The sequence below is a fragment of the Zonotrichia leucophrys genome, chromosome 4 (genome assembly GCF_028769735.1).
Source record: "Zonotrichia leucophrys gambelii isolate GWCS_2022_RI chromosome 4, RI_Zleu_2.0, whole genome shotgun sequence".
In the NCBI taxonomy this organism is placed as follows: Eukaryota; Metazoa; Chordata; class Aves; order Passeriformes; family Passerellidae; genus Zonotrichia; species Zonotrichia leucophrys.
Genome location: NC_088173.1, coordinates 65,527,773 through 65,548,285, shown reverse-complemented (window position 1 = coordinate 65,548,285; position 20,513 = coordinate 65,527,773). Strand labels below are relative to the sequence as shown.

Below are 20,513 nucleotides of genomic sequence, written 5' to 3'. Positions count from 1 at the left end.
AGGAAAAAGGAACGATGGAGAATGCTGATCTAAACTGCTTCACATCTTCAAATATGTGGAGAGAAAATGATGGGGCGTGGGAAGGGAATGAAGCCCTGTGGGTTTTCTTTTCCAGATGACTTTCCTTCCTTCTGGCTCATGACTGAACGAGATATGAGAGAATAAGAACTGCTGGAGATTTTGGCAAATATTGAAAAGGAGAACATGCAACTACAATTATTTGGAGAATAAGAAGCAAATGCTAAAGAAAAAATAAACCCCACACATACAGGCTATGGGCTTTTTCCAGAGGGAGAAGGTTTTATTCAGTCTGAATTAAATGTGTGCATTTTTCCCATTAATTCAAGCGTGTATTTCATATAAAATTCACAAATACCTATGTCAAATACAGCAAGGAACACCAGCTCAGAGGCATCAGAAAGCATTCTTTTACTATAACAGAGAAGACACGCAGTTCTGTTTCCTGAAGGATGGCAAGGAACCAGAAAGAGATGAAAGCACAACCTTAACATTGCAACTAACAACGTTCAAATGTTCTTGCCTGCACATTAGGAGGCACCACCATGCATTTTCTGCTTACATTTATTTCTGCACAGAAAATAGCTTAAATAGCTTAAAACCGGCCCTGGTACTGTGCACTGCTGTCTGAAGCAGGGCTGATTTGTGGTTCAGAAGAAAGGACCCTCATGGTAGAACCAGAGCACATGAGCATGCCTGGGCTGCTCCCACAGAAGGTGAGCTGTGCTCAGGGCCTGAAGCAGAACACACCGAGCTGGGGCTGCCCACAGAGACAACATCCTGAACTGGATGTGTCTGTGCTCAGGGCCTGAAGCAGAACACACCGAGCTGGGGCTGCCCACAGAGATCCCTGGACTGGATGTGTCTGTGCTCAGGTCTGAGCTGGGGCTGCCCACAGAGATCCCTGAACTGGATGTGTCTGTGCTCAGGTCTGAGCTGGAGCTGCCCACAGAGATCCCCGCTCCCCTGGACTGGATGTGTCTGTGCTCAGGGCCTGAAGCAGAACACACCGAGCTGGAGCTGCCCACAGAGATCCCCATTCCCCTGAACTGGATGTGTCTGTGCTCAGGGCCTGAAGCAGGAGACACCGAGCTGGAGCTGCCCACAGAGATCCCTGAACTGGATGTGTCTGTGCTCTGAAGCAGGAGACACCAAGCTGGAGCTGCCCACAGAGATCCCTGGACTGGATGTGTCTGTGCTCAGGGCCTGCAGCAGAACACACCGAGCTGGAGCTGCCCACAGAGATCCCCGCTCCCCTGGACTGGCTCACACATCCCTCCTCATCACCCACCTCAAACCAACACAGCCACCAGAACTGCAAACCCACCGACAGGGAATGCAGGCACAGAAAGTGAGGATTTATTTGAATATAAGCTGCTCTTGAGATGTCCTTCCATGGGTTTGTTCCCTTACGTGTGACCTCTGGGAAGGCAGGAAGGATGCACTCAAAACCTCAGTCACTGTTAGTTTGCAGAGCTGATACCATCCATGCAATACATGTACTACACACACCTGATTATTTGCCTCCACCAAATGCATCAGAGAAAACAACTTGTTTGGTTTTAACTCATTTACAATGGAGGAATCTTGCACTGGGAGAAGAGCTTTCCATAGGAACAGGGTTTGCACTTTGTGACGTTTTCAGAAAGGCCTAAGAAATAATATAAAATAACAACTATTTCTGCCTCCTGCCAGGCTTGTTGGAGTATTTTAAAACAGCTCTGCTAAAATAAACCAAGTTTTTTTTCCTCCGAACAGATTTCCACCAGGGAACCAAATCTTACCCTTATAAGGCTACAGCAAAACAAAAGTCCCCAAAAAAGTACAAAATCTAGTCCATTTTTTAACTCAGGAAACAGGAATATTAAGACACAACAGGTTTAAAATCAGAATTAGCAATAATCAGATTCTTCAGAAAATAATGTTCCCAAAGATCACCTTCTGGTCCTTCACTCCACTCCCCTCCATCTAGTGAGACCTTGAACTGTTAGAGCTACACAGCTGAAGCAGAGATTTTAAATCCACAGCCAGGATTCAGACTTTACCCACTGCAATGTTTCACACACACAGAAAGGGTTACTTTCACCATTAAAGAACTCAAACTGTTATGGCAAAGCAGAAATTATTTCAACAACTTCACCTACAAGGAGTGATCATCCCTCTGTATTAAAACACCAATATACACAAAAAGAAAGGAAAACCTCTTAGTGTTAAACACTGGAGAAAGATCTTAAAAATAATGGACTCTAAAATAGTTTACAAGAATCTAAAATAATGCCTGTGCTAAGCTAACACAGAAATCAAACTATTGGAAAAAAAAAAAAAAGTCAATGTTTAATATTAATGTTTTGGTTCTCTCCAAGGCAGGACAAACTGCAGGGGGAAGAAAAGATTGCAAAGCAAAGGTTGTTTGTTTTGTTTTGTTTTTTTTTTTTTAATTTTACCAAATTTCTGCTCTGGACCATATTTTATTTAAGAAATTGCATGAGAAACACATTGCTCCCAGACTGAGTTGAACCTCACCCAAGGTTAAGTGAACACCAAACACAGACCACTTCCTTTGGGTTCTTGGTATAAAACAAAATATTACCAAAATCTGCTGCAACAAAGGATGCTGCTACAGCAGCTCGTCCGAGCAGTTCCATGGCTGATGCCTGCAGTGTTCCAAGCCTGGGTAAATAAACTTTAAAGGATCTTGGGAGAAAAAAGTTATTTTCATGCTCTTTTTCTTCATTAGCCGACACTATGAGTTGGGTTGTATAAAAGATTTTACTGTAGCACATACAAAGGCAGCGGCACACCAGCGAGCACTTCATTAATTAAAAGCCAGAAAAGGAAGTTTGCTAAACGAAGCAAATGTTCTTATCACTCCTATCTATATTCATTAAAACTGACAGGAAACCAAATATCACCATCTGTCTACTTGCAATAAAGACACTAAAAACAGCTCCGGGGTAGAAGAATAATATAAAGTATAAAACTGCAGTTTTTCAAGTTTCAGTTTTAAATGGACAAGAGAGAAACTGATGTCAGACAAGGGAGAATGAAGGATGACAAGGAGCTGGTACATGAGACTGAAAAAAGAAATTACATGCTTTAGAATATAAACTGAAGCCCCTTTCAAATCTCAGAAAACAAACAATAAGCTAAAGTTTGCACTGTCTTTTTCATACAGGTCAATGGGTCTGGAAAAAGCCAAGTGTTGCAACGGCAGCTCATTTGCCTACTTACAAATAACTGCTACCAAAAACAGTCAGAAAATTGTATTATGCAACATAAACTGCAAATTTTTAATGGTCAAGCAAGTCCCAGGAAACACTCGTGTTCTATTACGTCTTGATACACCCTCTTCAGATTTACAAGAGATCATTCTTTTAATTGTTCCTATATTTGGATTTTGCTTTTAAATCAGAAACCTGATATGAAATTGAGTAAGATTTGATAAAAGGAAAAGATGGCAGAGGTCCTAACTTAGCTATGAAAAGAAATACCAGGCTGGGCTCACACAGCAGTGGCAGAGGTCAGCTGAAGGTCGCTGATTTAAGGTATTTTCCAGCATTTGTACAATTCCTACCTTCTAGTAATCACTCTCTTTTTTTTCTTTTTTGCACTGCAGGGGAGAGGAAAGAAAAAACAAATAGATGGTAATAAGATATTTAATGACAGAAATGAAAATAAACTACTGCTCACACTCTCAAGAGCACAAGTCCCTGTCGTTAATTCTGCGCTATTCCCCAGCTGCATTTTGCATGGCAATGAAAAGCACTTCCAGTTCCTCTCAATGCTGCATAAAATATTAGCTCCACAGTCACAGTTTTTAAGACTAAATAAGGTTAAAGTAATTTAAGGCTGAGATAAACAGAAAAAAAAGAAAATTCATTGTTCAAAGTCTCCCAGCCCCCTGTGATGCCGAGGCACCAGAGCACATATGGTGCAGAGCAGATCCATGGGACCTTCAGGAAACACAGACGGGGGCAGCAGAGGAGGAGCAAGGGAGTTCAAGACTAAAGCGAAGCCAAATTGATTTTTATTATTATGTTCTTCCAGGATAGTACTTTCTTTTTGTTTATTTTCTGTCCTAAGAACAGTAATTCATACCTCGAAACAGGCTCTCATTAATATTCTATGAGAATGCTTTTTTAGCCTCAATACAATTACAGCAGAGCAATTATTATTCTTCTGTTAATACTTTAACAATACTAACAGAACTATTAACAGCTCAGCATAATGAGGCATTTGTGAAACAGAGCTGTAAGGCTACTTCTGTTTACTAAAGAAACCACAACAGAATTACACAAGTCAAATAAAATCTGAGTGTAAAAAAGTCACTGTAAACTGATGTGCAAATGTGCCATCAGATTCCTTCCTGATTCTGAGGAATCTCCTTTAGAAAGTTAAGTCAATCCTGTACGGATATAGGACAACCAAACATTTTTAAGTGAAGGCTGAAATTCAATAGTAAATTCTTTTTTATGTTCAGTACATAACGGAGACATCTCTTTGTGCATGCCAATGAAATCATTGGGATGCTTAGAAAGGATTTGGTAGGCACACCTGGAGGTATGTAACAGAAGAGAAAATACAAAACCATCCATAAAAAATTCCTGAGTGTGCTGTAAAAATGCATCCAGGCTGATGCTGGAGAATGTTTGTTTATTCTAAGGTGGTTATACAGCATCTAAAACACACAAGAAACATTGCTGCAATGGGAGGCAAAAGTCAGTGTTGACATCTTACCTTTATAAACCTTTTAAGAAAAAGCTGCATAGTAAGGGCAACAAGCATAACCCAGATTATTAGATTTTGGAAAATTTTATTTTATATATGCCTTGTTAGAGCTCCTATTTTCCTACTGAGAGTAGTAACTGTGGAAGTTGCATTTAAAAGTATTTGCTAACAGAAAGCAAATGAATACTCAGGTTCTTCAGGAGCATGGATAATCAGTGGAAAAGGTGAAATTCTCTGGCAAAAAGAGAAAGCACAATTCACTCCTGTGGTTCTCCTGTCCACAGCTACAACAGTAACAGGGTGCAAATGAAAGCATCTTCCACAGCAGATAATGGAGAAAACCAGCCCCAGACTCCTTGGATCTGAGAATGAGGCTGGGAAAAGCTTCTTCAGTTCTTGGGAACTGAGAAAAGATCCATTTCCTACAATCCTCTTAAAAAGGTAAATGAAGCTGAATCCTGAATCACAGACTCTTGGTCCCTCCCGTTCCCATACTGGTGAAGCTGCTCCTGCACTATTTTCCTTTAATTATGGGAAACTCTGTTCTAATATCATATACACACAATACTACCACTATTGTTAATTTATTTAATTATTAATTAATTATTCATTTAATTATGAAAATATCAACTCATTAAAGAGCAGTATGGGGTTTTATTTAATCTTGTACCCACCTTGTCTGTGAGCTGATCAATCTCCTCTGCCTGGTCTGCACCCACAGATGAAGCTGTCCCTTCTGTCAGGTACCACCAGCAGCCCCTTTTGCTGGGTGTACCAACTCCCCTCCTTGCTCACAGGATTATGTGAACTGTGCTCAAATTCAGGATGGGTTTTGCCCTTTTGTACTCAAATGCATCCTCTTCTCTTCATGCTGCTACATACAATAAACCCTGGATTTGTCAGGTTTGATCCTAGCTTGCAGCGTGACTTATTTTGGAGAGCACTTTGCTTTAACACCTCCTCGCCCACTGCAACACCTCCTGGATATTATTCTTGAATTTGCTTTAGATAGTCAATAACAGCTTTCCACACACCTTTGTAAAAGCTTCCCTTAAAAATCTCCTTTTAAGCGACTGTTCCAGTGAATATCCCAGTCACAACGCCCTCATGCCTTTTATTTAAAGTGCAGCAGCATCACCTCTGCTCAGCAGTGATGTAAGCAAGGCTTGTCACGCTTTTGCTCTAGAGCATTAAAAAACCTGACCCAAAACCAAGTCCCTCCTAAGTGTACCTTTTAATCCACACAAAGCCAAAACAATTTATTACTATTTACATTGCTTTAATAGCTTTTTTGAGTTGCTATTTCGATGGTCTTAGTAGTAATGACTGCAGCAAGCTGGAACAGGTTCACAGCACTAAAAATAAAACCTGGGTGTCTTGAAGCCTGGGAAAAATACAGCAATGCTCCAAGGGTGTCAGTACAAACCTGCAAAACAAATTTTCTACACAGACAACATTTCTTATTCATCAATTTGAATGGACAGATATTTGGAGACAGAGAATAATTCAGTTTCTACAGGTTTCTTGGACACTCCCATCACCACGCTCCCCTTTCCCACGTGTTTCTTCTCCCACACTTAATTTGTCTGCCCTCTGCTGTCTTGCTTGCCTTGAACCAGGCTCAGGCCAACTATTTCTGTGTCCTGGTTTTGCCTCTCTCCCCCATGCCCCAATGATGTGATGCAGGCGATGGCTGAGCCCACCAGGACAAGGCATTTGTAAGCCCCAGTGCAGGAGGGCAGCAAGCCACCTTTTTTTGCCATTTCTTTACACTATTCTGTAATTATAGTCCCTTTTTTCCCCTTTTCCCAGCCTATCCCATTATTTCTCTCTCTCTTTTACATACTATCCATTGTTTTTCAGGGTTTTCTCCTTTTTTTATCATCCTATCACCACCAGAGTCTTTAAGAGAAAGCTGAGGCTGTTAAGTGTCTCACACCTGTCATTTCAGCATTATGATTAGAAAGCAGAATCTGAAAATCCTGATGCCACCATAAAACTGGTAAACTAAGAAACCTCACCTTAGATTCCACCACTTTATCACTGCTCTTGTATGCTTCCCTAGATACCTGCTGATCACCATCAGAGACAGGATATTGAACTGTAAGTGCTTGCTCTGAATCACAACAGCTGTTCTTACAGATTTATTGCTGAAACAACATGGGTTCTGCCAGACCTAAGAAAATCAGCAAGAAATAAAGTTACAGACTCTTGTATTTTGCCACAAGTAGCTTTGGTATTTGGAAATCCCCTTTCCTTGTCCATGTTTGTTAGACTGTTATGCAAAGAGAGTTAATTCTGGTAAAGATTAACACAAATGCAAAGTACCCAGATGATTTCTTTGATTGTGATAGGAAACACTTAGATATGAAATTCAGCACCAAATACTTTCCAGCTTCTGAGAAATATGGGTGAAACTACTTTGAACATGATTAAGTTAAGAGCATCATCCTTATTAACATAAGAAAGAGAAACGATTTGTTGGAAAGCACTCACCATTTGAGGTGCTCCATAGTGTTTTCCAACGTTCTTTTCCCAGAGACACCAAGAATGGTTTGGTTTTGTGGTTTGGGTGGGGTGGGGGAGAAGGCTGTCGATGTTTTGGGAAAACCTAGCAAAGCTTGCTGTGTTTGCTGATCCTCAGCTGCAGAGTGAGCGGCTGCTGGCAGCCCTAACTGCAAAACCCAGCTGCAGCACAAACTGTCATCATTTCATCCATTCAATCTACAATTCAAAACTTTTTTTTAAAAATGTATAAAACAAAGAAACAAACTTTTAAAAACATTCCAAACAAACAGCAGAAGGTTTCCTCAATGGCAAAGTCCCAATCCCAGTTGGCCAAACCCTCCCAGCCACATCCAAGTCAAACTGCACTCCCCAGCAGCCTCATCTTGCCAAATGCAGAGCAAAGGGAGCATCCAGAGGGCTGCAGCCCTGGGAGAGCACGGACACAACCAGGGCTGCTCTGCACTTCACTGCATTAAGGAATGCACTCACCTCTGTGCTCCAGTCTGAGATATTCAGGGGCTCCAGCACTGCACAGGAACTCAACAACCCCATTTCCTTCTCTGTATCATTAAATAAACACAGGCTCCGAGATGGACTCTATGGATTTATGTCCTTTCAAAAGAATTTAGTAATTGGAGGGGGAAAAAAATAAAACTCCAAGTAAAGTGAGCAGTTCAAAATGTGCAGTAAATAGTTTTGAAAGCAATGTTCTCATCTGGGAGCATTGCAACAGATGTTTATCATGAGCTACTGCAACAGTTAATCCAACTCCCAGCCAGATTACCTCTTTGCCTTTGGAAACCAGCCTTTTTTCCATGGGCAACTTACAGAAAACAAGGGGATGTGCCAGAACTGACAGCAAGCAGTTAACTGAATGGAGCAGGAGGGAAAAAATCCATAAAGCCCAACTAAATAAACTGATATCTGGCCCAAAAGACTTAGCTGAACAGGTGTATGTGTGGGTGGGTTTGGAAGGAAAAAAATAAAGAAAAACATTTAAACAAAGCCTCCATTGACATTCTGGTCACTTAAGTGGGTACACACAAAACGAGCCAAACAACATTTTGAACAAATCAGCAAATAATGGATTTCTTCCCTTTTTATTTTTTTTTGAGAGGGTAGGAAATATGATTATTGAACTTGGATTTCAAAATTATTGTGGTGCCAATAAACCACAGTAACAACTCAGAGGTTATTCTATTCTAAAATATTCTGAGGAAGAATGAAAAAAGGAAGGTACAAAACTACAAATGCAATCTGGTATTCACTCCTCAAAGATACAAATGCAAATCCCAATTTAAAGCATCATTACTGCTGGGAGCCACAGGTGCTGCTGAGGATTCACAGCCTGGCACTGCCTCCTGCAGCCTTCCCACACCTTCTCTGGGTGTTCCCAGCTGTGCTCACACCAGAGTCACAAATTCTGGAAACTTCTGCTCTAAACTTCCTCCCTTACCGAAGAAAATCTCAGCTTGTTGGTTGTTTTCTCTCTTAAACAGACAGAAAAACAAATGCCAATCTGTCGAGTGTAAGAAAGATGTAAAGAGATTTTGTTCCTCTAATTGCTCAGCAGAACAATAAATGAATAAAGAGCTCTAGGAAGTCCTTTCCACTCGGCAGTATTTCTGCTGGTAATGCAAAACAATTTTCCTTGGTACTTCTCTTAATCAACAAAAACAACAGCAAGCATTACCAGTCCTTTCATATTTGATGAAGGGATTGATGTTATTTATTCAAGAAAGTCTTTGTAAATATTCCTTCCCTTCTACAAAGACCAATGACCACAGAGCCAGTGGCTGCAGCACCTCCACCCAGCCCTTGGCCCTTCCAGGCCATTGGAACAGGCACCCATTGGTGTGTTCACTAAAAACAACCATTTGCAGCTTGTCTTTTTAAGGGTTTTCTTTTTCCCCCCCATATATCAAAAGTCATAAGTGTCAAGGGAAAGTTTTTGTTTTCTAAATTTTTGGTATTCCAGAGAAATATATTGACATTGCATTCCACAAATCTTGCCAAAAACGTCTTTTGTGTTCACAGCTTCAATGTTGATGATAAATTTTAAACACTAACAGTACAAAGTATGATTTAAATCAGAGCCTAAATCATAAATGTAAAAGTAATTTAAGCTAGTGAACTGGAAACCTTAATTTAAATAATCTCATTTTGCCACTATAGTTTTCCTAAAGACCTATTTGCTTTCAATGGTTGTTAGTTCTCATTGAGAAGGTAAATAAACTACATACATCTATTAAAATTATTATGAATCCTAATATATTCTACATCTTTTATTTTTACATTTTATTAAGTAGACAATTCACTAGGCAATTATTTTTTTTAACTATGATTCCTAAGTGCTTCAAAGATATTTAGTGAGTCCTAAAGCACCTTTTATAATGATGATGATCCCCATTTTATAGAAGGATAACCCAAAGAAGAGACAATTAACTAGTCCTGGCTCTTTCCTTCACCACATTAAACTAGCTCTAAGGTAACATGATTGATCTCCACTAGAACAGCAACCTGTTACACATAATTTTTCACTCTGACCGAGCAATTGTAATAATTTGTAATTATTGATTAAGAGATCAATTAGAAGCAAATAGTCAGGTAGCAGCAGAAGGCTGAACTAAATATCTGTGCAAGAATCAGGAGGTTTTGCTGGATGGTCTCACCAAGATATGACACTTGGAACTATTTTTACTCCATCTCCTAAACCATGGATGCAAAGGTAGCACACGGCACATTGTGCTGCTGCCTTCCCAACACCACAGCTTGCTTGATGAGCGACCTCAATTATTCTGCCCTGAATGACAGCAAAAATAGCATTGAGCACTGAGATCTCTTACACAGCCCAAGAGAACACACCAGACTCCCCAAGTTGTACAACCTCTAGTTTGAGGACTCATTTGTTAATATGGCGCCTCGAAATGTGCAGGATGTTGTGCCAACAGCACTTAGGGTCAATGTTTCAGGGCCATTTCTGTGTACTGAATACTGCCCATCGTGCTGTGCCAGGCTGGGACCTCACCTTTGCACAGCTTCTTTCCTGAGGGGTAGCAGCAGCCTGGAATGGTTACTAGTCAATACAGGCCATGTATGAAAAGGGGGAGAAGTGCTACAGAATTATTTGCAACATTTTCCCACAGTCTCTCATCTCTGTGCCCATTCTTCTTTGTGCCCTCAGTTGGTCCATGACAGGAACTGCATCTTTCCAAAAGCACATCCTGATGTCTCCTCCCAAGCCAGCCCTTACCAAGCAGGAGCAGCAGTGATCCTGGAGCTACTCTACCCTCCTGTGGACTTGCCTTTCCTAGGATGCACACAAAAATTGTAGCAGGCAAGCATTAATGACCATTTCTGAGCTTAGCCCGCAGTGACAAGAGGCACCCTCCATCCCACGGTGCAGGAAAATATGACTATGAAGAGCCAGATTTGATAGGAGTGACCACAAAATGCCAGCTCTTCCCCTCTGGTAAGGGAGTGACCACTACAGGGATGCAGAGCAGAAGGGTCTCAAGGAGACTTCCCATTGCTTGGTCCAGCTGGATTCCCCATCCCACTGCAAGTCCTCATGTGCAGCTTCAGGGCAGAGAGCGCTGTTCCCTCCAGGATCAATTCCAGCACTGTGTGCCCGGCCCCAAAGCACGCCCCACCGCCAGGCCCCACACACACAGCGAGTGTTTTGCCCAGGAGCTGGGGGCTGACAGGGGCTGCAGGCCAGGTGTTATGAACAAAAATTCAGTTAATTTTTTTTGTGAGAAAGAGTTGCAGGGGGGCAGCCAGGTCTCAGGCGCTGCCAGGATTCTTAGTGCTTTGTTATTGTAATACCGAGTCGTTAAGGCTTATCTCCTTCTTTTGTATTAGTAAAAAGCCTGGCTGGGCGCGGTGGACCCTTCCCCGAGGCTGTGCTCTCTTACAGCATAGGGAAGACACCTGAGAGGGTGGGGGGGGTTATGCAAAGTGACTCCAAAGTCCAGAATGCTTTGTGGGACCCTGACTCGAAATGCAACGAGAAAACCCCAAAAACAACGAGCCAAATAAGAGTTGAGAGACTAAGGTGATGTCTGGATGTGAGGAGCCAAGTGCTGAGCCTGCAGAGATGCGGAGCCCCTCTCGCCCTGACCATGGGAGTCGTCCCCAGCGCCGAGACTGAGGGGGACCGCACTGACAACGTAACATCTGACGGGGACCTCACGCCCTAAGGCTCCCATGAGGACTGGATCCCCGGCTCTGCCCCTAGTGGACGGAGCTGCGCATATCCTCCTCCTCTGAGTCGCCCTGGGAGACGCGACGGGGACTGCAGCCCTGCCGAGCCGCCCAAGCCTGAGCTGATCACTTTTAATAAAGGCATTATAAAGGAGAAGAAGTCTCCTGGCCCTGTTTATTTCACCAGGGAGCTGCCCTGGCAGCAGCAGCGGCATTTCCTGCCCAGGCTGCCCGGGGAGATGCGGGCAGGGAATCACCCCACGCTGGCTGGTTCCTGGTGCCCGGCCTGCAGGCCGGCTCCAGCCCGTGCTGCCCAGGCTGCCCAGGGAAGCAGCCCCACACTGGCTGGCTCCTGGTTCCCGGCCAGCAGGCAGGCTCCAGCCCGGGCTGCCCAGGGAAGCAGCCCCACACTGGCTGGTTCCTGGTGCCCGGCCTGCAGGCAGGCTCCAGCCCATGCTGCCCAGGGAAGCAGCCCCACACTGGCTGGTTCCTGGTTCCTGGTTCCCGGCCTGCAGGCCGGCTCCAGCCCGGGCTGCCCAGGGAAGCAGCCCCACACTGGCTGGTCCCTGGTTCCCGGCCTGCAGGCCGGCTCCAGCCCGGGCTGCCCAGGGAAGCAGCCCCACACTGGCTGGCTCCTGGTTCCTGGCCAGCAGGCCGGCTCCAGCCCGGGCTGCCCAGGGAAGCAGCCCCACGCTGGCTGGTTCCTGGTGCCCGGCCTGCAGGCCGGCTCCAGCCCGGGCTGCCCTGCCTCCATCCAGCTCCAGGCAGGATGCTGCTGCTGCCGCTGCTGCTGCGGGAAGCGAGGGCTCCGACGGGAGCGCCGGTCCCACAAGGCAGATGTTGTGTAAATTCATCTTTCATCAAAACAGTTAATTGTGACAAGAGGGCTATAAAATTCCTTGTACTGCTTAAATTATTTCTCCACTTAGAGCAACTCTACTACCAGGAAATGTTACACATTGCACTTTATACCCAACTGGCAGCACTCAGTGATAACATTACGGCTCTGTTAAATAACAGATATAAAAATCACAGATCTTTAAAAAGTAGAAATTAATTTTTCTCCCGTCATTCAACATAACCATTTACAAACAAACATGCCATGCAATTGTCGTTAAAAGTTTTCCAATCTAGCGCTGCATGTGTTTAAATATGAAAATTACACTTCTGAAATAAACATTGCTGCTATCAGGGAAAAGTGCTACCATAAGTCACATCACTATAAGACAGAAACTGACACCATGAAGACTCAATAATCCCTCACATTTCACCAAGGGAATGTTCTCTTTCCATCCATCAGGGTCATAGTAAAAGGAAAAACGCAAACAAAAACCAGCTACAAAACAACAGGGCAGCACCTGCTAAAACTTTGATTGTTTCAGACCCATAAGTAGGTAAAACAAGAAATTCAGAGACTCTTTTGTAATGAATGAATGGTTTATCCATATTATTGGTGCCAAACCTCCAGTAATCCATGTTTAGCAAATTCATACAATTAGGAAAAAATATAACCCCCAAAAAACAACTAACTTTCACTTTTTCTAATCTGACCTTTTTTTAATTTATTAGAAGTTTATTATCTATTCATACTTGGAAAACACATTCTTTAGTAACATCTCCTTTAGATATTAAGTCTACACTTAGCAACATCTAGAGTAAGAAACAACAAGGTTTTCTGCGGGTCACAAGATCTCTACCTGGTACCAAAAAAGCAACGCAGCACTGTGCCAAAGGGAAAGGAAAGCCTTCAGCTGCTCCCCTCACCTGCCCGGTGAGCAAACAGGCAGGAGGCGTGCAGGTCACCCAGCTCTGCAGGGCTCTCATCATCTCTCATGTTCCTGCTCCCACCACAAGCAGGCAACGCCTGCCAGCCTGGCTGCACTTTGTTTACACAGCATTAGACACCAGAATTTGCTACTTAGGCTAAAAAAGCCTCACTAGGTATCACACAGACCTAGCCCTTATTTTGTCTGTTTTCTCAGGATGTTCTGAAAGAAGTTTATATAATGCATGAAAATTATGCATGCCATTATGTAACAAAATCAAAGTGCCATGAAATGTACACATGGGTAGTTCTACTTTCAAGCAGCAATAGCTGAACTGTTGCTGGCTTCATTTTAAAAGTACAGATCACTTGTATAAACAGCATTTATTTAATCATAATAATTACAATTTATACATAACTCTCTGACCTTGTCACCTACTCAAGTAATCACAGGCACCTCATTATAACACACTGATAAATTCACGTTAAACTCCCTGGGTGTTGCTCATTTCAGACGATTTGGGTAGGTGATCAGAGAACTGCGGGTGCACAGATTTTCCCTGGGAGATGACACATCACCAGTGGTGCAACAGGTGCTGTTGCTGGTCATTTTCCTTTTTCCCAGAAGGATGTCCCTGTCCCGGTGCCTGCTGGCAGTCAGGATGTTTGTGCACCCATGGGTGCTCGGGCAGGAGCTGAGGCTGCTCCAGTCTGGGGCAGTGCAGCTCCTCTGGCCACCTCCCTCACCCCAGAGGGGCTGGGACTGCTCCTGGGTAGGGCCCGGCTGAAATTCTTCCATCACTCCATGTAAAAACCTCTATTGATTCTCACAGCTTCAGGCTAGCAACAAAAAAATTAAGTTTTTAGGCCTAGCAACAGAGCTGGCCCCACAAGCATCCTTCTGCCTCTGCAATGCACAGCAAGGGGTTAATCACACATGCAGGTGTAAATCTCACTGACTACACGGTCAGAACCATTGATTTTAAACCAAATTCTATATAAGGCACCTTAACGGTTCAGCAGCAATTTTAGTTGAAAGAACCATTCGAGCACTGACTGCTGAATGGCCATAATCAATTATTTCTATCCAAATTCTCCACTTCTCACACATCACAGAAATGGTTGTACAAATATACTACAGCTTGCAGTACCATCTCCAGCTGGGGATGCTCAGAGAGTATTTAAATTCCCAGCTAACTACTAGATGGCACAGAAATGACAGAACCCAGTCCTAACTGCAGCCTTATGCAGAGAAAAATGCCACAGAGAAAAAAGTTGCAAAATCTGTCAGCAGATTTCTCTCTCTGAAAACATATCTCCGTCAGAAATAACTTTTGCCACGAAAACCAACAGGAAACTCAGAACTTAAAAACGTGGATGTGGTTTTTATAAGATGTTAAATATACAGAAGAAATACAATAAATACAGTTGGTTGTAAAAGAGATCATGAAAAAGAAAGGAGATATATTGCAAAATAACAGAGCTAAATTCGTCCATGAAGCGTATAAGAGATTTACAAGGCAAGATAAAAATAGAGAGTATTTAACTTCATATTTGTTATTTTAAACTCAAACCAAAGTGTGTTCAGATAACCGCACCTAACCACATCGATTTCCAATTAACCGAAGGGGAGGTACTGAATATTTGGCAAATCCGCAGAAACAACTTATGGGAAGAATGCCGGCGTTCCCTCTGGGATGTGCCAACACCCCCAGCCGATTGCCATTGACTTTCCGCAATTCCGCACACGCCAAGCTCCATTTCCCAGCCGGGGGCACCGCAGCGCCAACTCCGCGCCCGCCAAGTTGGCGGCAGCGCAGCGCCGGGACGGGCGGCAGGGCCCGCACCGCTCCGGACCGGGGCTCCCGGAGGGACCGCGGAGAGCGCGGCCCGGCCGGGATCCATCCCATCCCATCCCATCCCATCCCCTGCCCTCCGCTCCCGGGGAAACTCTGCCGCTGCCCCCGGCAGGCACAAAGAGCCGCAGCCCCCGAGCAGCGGGCGGGACGCGGCCGGCGCTGCCCCCGGCGCGGCGCTGGCGCAGCCCCCGCCCAGAGGCCGCCGGGGGGTGCGGTGCAAAAATAATTATTGGAAAAAATATAAAAAATAAAAAAAAGAAAGAAAGAATCAACCATGGTGGCTCAGGACGGTGCGCAGGGATGGGGCAGCGCGCCGGGCACCGAGCGAACAGGGATCCATCCATGCCCCCACCCACCCGCGCCGCCCTCGCCCCGCGCATCGCCCGCACGCCCACCTTGCATCCCGCCCGCCGCCGGCTCCACACCGGAATCCGCCACCGCCGCCGCCGCTGCTGGAAATACGGGGCAGGCGGGCGGACCAATGGGGGCGGAGAGCGCCGCGGCCGCAGCCAATGGCGGCCCCCCGCCGCCGGCGCCCGGCCAATCAGAGCGCAGCTCATTAGGCGGCGGCGGCCGGGAGCGGCGGGGGCGGGGAGCGGCTCTGGGCGCTCCTCGCCCGCCCCCCGCGATTAATTCTTTTCCTCCCTTTTTCCTCTGGCTTTTCCTTCCCCACCCGCGATTAATTCTTTTCCTCCCTTTTTCCTCTGGTTTTTCCCTCCCCACCCCGCCTTGGTTTTCCCCACCCTTTTTCTTTCTTGTTTTTTGTTTTTTCTTATTTCTCTCCTCTCTCTCGCTCCCCTCTTTTAACTTCCTTCTGCCCTTGTTATTTTAGGCAGGGCCTTTTCCCGGATTTTTTATGCACTCCCCCCACTGTACATTAATTATAGACACCAAAAGCTTGGGGAGCCCCCAGGGAAGTTGTTCTGTTGTGAGGGGAAGGATGCTCTTGCCCAAATCACCACCGATGGCGGGGAAGCACCAGACATTGATATTTTAGAGAACCCGAAAAGATGAGGGGATAGAAGCCACTAGAACGAGTCCAGCCAAAATCGGAGCTGGTTTTGGCATGGCACACAAGCTCTGTGCATGACTTCAACAAGCTCCCAGGATGCAGAACCAGCCTTTAAAAATAACAAAACGAAACCAGCAGATGTTTCAACCACACAGCTCCACTCCAGCATGCAAAGCTGCTTCATCTGTACCACCACTGCGAAATTCTTAGCAAAGTTTTCTTATTCAAGTCAAACAATTGTGGGTATAAATACCTGCTAAAATATATGGAATAAACAGCCCTTTTAAAAAATATCAAATTTGTTAACATTCATTCTTGAAAATACACTTTTCAATCAACAAAACTCATGACTGCTTTATGTTACAACAGAAAACTATCTGCTGTAGAACAGGGGATAAAAATGACTCAGAATTTTCTTCTGTTTTTGCAATAATTCCTCAGTTCAGAGCAAACTAAAACAGTGACAAAGCCCAAAGCCTGCACCTCCCATTTCTGATGCTGTGCTCCTTCTTCCTCAGCCCCAGCATTTAAAATCACTAAATTGTGTTTGCTCAAAGCCCTTGCCTGAGCAGGCCACGTTGTGAATTTATTCACAGAGTTTGGCTAATACAGGGTAACGCACTCTGTGACGTGATAAACCCAATACCAACCCAAGTTTGATGATAATTTACAGGAGAAAGCTTTTCCTTTGCAGATCAAGAGAGGTTTTTTCCTAAGGTGCCCCAAGAGCCAGGAACACTGTGTGGCTGTGAACTGCTGACAGGCAACCAATAACTGTGACAAATTATACATTCATGGCATCTGCAACAATCGATAAACTGACTCACCAAATTAATAAAATATAGATCACAAAGCATACATTTTTATTAAAGAATAACTTCATGATAACCAAGTAATGTGGATGCTTCCAAGCATAAGATTAAATTACATGCTGAGCAAATCTGGCATTTTGTGATAAACTAGGAAAATAGTCTTTGCAACAGCAACTGAGGAAGAACATTGCTGACATAGCCTATAAACATGTTTTATAAAGCACAACCCAAAGTAACCAAACAAAACAAAACAAAACCAAACCAAGCAAACCCCACAGTGAAGTGGCAGCTCAAGAATTCACTACCATATTCACAGTAATTACTTTCTAGACTTTTCCTTGTTTTGTAATTTATTCCTTCAAATGCAATACTGATTTTGGTGTTAGAAGTAATAGAACCAGATTTCCTGCATAGGGGAATATTTACACCAGATTAAAATTCCTTAACTAGTCAGACTTCGGCAGTCACAACTGGAGAACATAAAGATTTTTAGCACATTTGGGATGACAGCAAATGTACTTAAATACACAAAGCAAGTGTCTGACCTGACAGACTGACCCTGCTGGTCATAATTTCGTGCCCGCTGAATAACTCTAAGTTTAAAGAACTTGCTTGAACATAGGAACACAATGAATCCTGCAGAATTTGGAGGTCTGTTGTTTTACACACGATAAAGTTTTCCTGCATGGATATTTTCCCTGCTGAGGAATGCAGTGAGAAGAGGTTTCCCAGCCTTCTGTAAAGCTGTTGGAGAAGGTTTTCCTCTCTCAGGGAGGAAGATGGAGCATCCCTCATGGCAAAGGCTTCTCTGCTGGGAAGAGCACACTCAGGCACATCCTCAGTGTCCACTGTGTTGGGTTATTCCTGCACAGCTCTGACTCATCTCCTAAATGAAGAATTTAATATACTGCGATCATGTTCATTAACGTTTACAATTATTAGTTCCTGAAACCCCTTCGTACTTGGTTTCTCCAGGCCAACTACACCATACCAACTACATTGGAAGGCTGTCCTAAATTAGTTTTAATCCTCTACAATGCCAGATAAAATGGTGCTTTCAGGGTGTCTTCATATGATTGATGTCTTGTCAGATCTTCCAAATATTTATTTTATTGCAAAATATCCAGCATTTCCTGGAGACTTCCATGAGTATTTTACATCCATAATGTTCAGCCACTTCCTCAACTCCCACAGATTTCCAAGCTAAACAATTGATGACTGTTTCCCATCCTTCTTTCTAGCTAATAAATAATGGAATCTTAATTCTGAACTGCTGTCATGAAACAAAGCTCAAACAGAGCCTAAGTGGTACAAAAACAATATTTGTTTATACTAGATCCGTTATTAACTTAATTCTTTCTTAAACAAATGACATTTAATAATGCATTAAACACATAAACAGGAACATATTCGAAGTTATAATCCCATCAGCTCCTTCTCATGACATTCATCTTCTCAAAGGCAATATCCACATTTCAATCTAATCATTTGTTGAACATCGTTAAGTTAATAAACAGACACGGTTCCTCAAAAACAGCTTACTACTTAAATAAGCTGCTGCCTTCCCTAGCTGTGGCAATCTAGATCAGTTTTTTTAAAAAATAATCTATTCTCTGGCATATTATTAGCAACCAGAAATTTATTATGTTATTTTCTTTCAAAATTAAGTATATTTAGAAAACATACCTACATATCCCCACTCACAGACAACCATTTATCTAAATATTTCACGAGGGTTCTGCATGGTGATCATTTCATTTACTAAGAAAATACCGACATTGCTGTGAATCCTTTCAGGCCCCAAAACGTGCCTACAGACAGCAGCAGTGCATATTTTAGAGCAGCAGCAAACAGGACCAGCCTCAGGATTACACCCACCTCCCTCCACAGAAGATGAAGCCAGAGCATTTTCTCTTGCCATAAATTACCACTCCCTTCTATCAGCAATTATTTAACTTTCAAAAATAGCTCCAACGAGACAAATTATGAGCTATAATTACCCAAATTTATCCCTGATATTAGGAGTGCACACATGCAGATTTTTGTACCTAATCTGCTCTAAAATGTGTAATATAAAGTATTATAATCACATATACCAGGGCATCTTTATGTCATCACCCAGATGAAATTTCTATGCTAAACATCTGTGAGCCATTGCAGTGGCCAGCAATGCCCATTATTACTGTTTTATCTGGTGCCAGTCACTCAATCCTGGTACATTTCCTTCTAGCACACCTTCCTCCTTCCCCAGGGAGTGCAGGGACCTGAGTCAGAGGGACCACCAGCTTCCAGGGGGAAAAATAAATATATCTATATGTATCCATCTCTATGTCACTGAGGGCAACACAGAAGTCAGGTCAGAAGTCCATACTCTGGAAATATCTAAAGACTGGAAATATTAGAAATACCATAAAGAGTTGGCCTGGTTTTGCTTTCTATTTCATACAGGACCTTGGGCTAGAGGGCACTTTATGGTCTGACCCAGTTCAATAATCATTTCATTAAGTACTTCAAGACTAAATTGCATCATTCTTTTCTTGGAAAGTGGAATTATTGAATATCTGAGGTTACTCAAAAGCAAATTAGAATTTGTCTACTCCTGCACTACTAGTCTGACTCAAAGCAAGCACCTCCCACGTTGTCAGAGGTCTTGACAGACCACTGCGTCTCCAAAAGTACCAACATTTCTGCTCAATCTCGATCATGCTGCGAAGTGCTGCCTCTCAGACAGCTGCATTTATCCTGTCTGTACATGCAGTTAGCACAGAATCACAGAGTGCTTTGGGTTGGGAGGGATCTTAAAATCATCCAGCTCCAACCCTCTGCCATGGGCAGGGACACCTCCACTGTCCCAGGCTGCTCCAGCCCCATCCAACCTGGCCTGGAACACCCCCAGGGATGGGGCAGCCACAGCTTCCATGGGCAACCTGTGCCAGGCCTCCCCACCCTCACAGGGAACAATTCCTTCCTAATATCCAACCTGACCCTTCCCTCTTGTCTCTCCATGCCCTCCTCTCTTTGCAGCTCTCGTGCCACTCCCTGTAGGCTCTGGAAGGAGCCCTCTCTGCAGAGATGCTCCAGCCCTCTGAGCATCTTCATGGCCTCCTCTGGATCTCCAACACATCCACAAATCTCTTATTCCGAGGCCCCAGAGCTGGAGTCAGGAGCTGCAGCTCTGTGGCGTCTCTGGATTCACCTCCAGCCTCTCCCCAAGCAGCTCCTGGTGTGCAAACCCAGAGCACCAGGGATATTTCTGTGTCTGCTCTGGGGTGCCCTGACCCCCAGGGCAGCACTGACTCTGACACCCATCCATGGAGAAAGTTTCCCAGACTTCAAGATAGACTGGAATCCACAAAAGTGTGAAATAGGTTATAGAGAGCAGTGTAGGTGTGTCACTTGGTGAGAAATTTAGGGTTTGGGATTTTTAGTATGCTGTGGATGGCAGCAAGATGGAGGGCACAGGGTGTCATCCTGGGTTTCTTCTCCATGCTGCTTCTTCCTTCTTCTCCATGGGTTTGGGTGGCATTTTGTAATTGGGCAGAAAAGTCTGCATTGTGGGCTCTGTGGGATCAGTTATTGGGTTAAAAGGGAAAATAATCCAGGTG

The 20,513-nt window shown here is 43.9% G+C and overlaps 1 protein-coding gene across 5 annotated transcripts in view; it reads right to left on the bottom strand.

Moving 5' to 3' along the window:
- Positions 1–20,513, bottom strand: part of CTBP1 (C-terminal binding protein 1) — a 237,030-nt gene that overhangs the window by 135,816 nt on the left and 80,701 nt on the right. Inside the window, exon 1 of one of the 5 annotated variants that reach the window (XM_064711964.1) lies at positions 15,480–15,548. The exons of the other annotated variants lie outside the window; for them this stretch is intronic. Within the exon in view, the coding sequence (XP_064568034.1) occupies positions 15,480–15,486 (7 nt within the window). The 5' untranslated portion in view covers positions 15,487–15,548. Of the gene's footprint in view, positions 1–15,479; positions 15,549–20,513 lie in introns of those variants that run through there. 5 annotated transcript variants of the gene reach the window in all.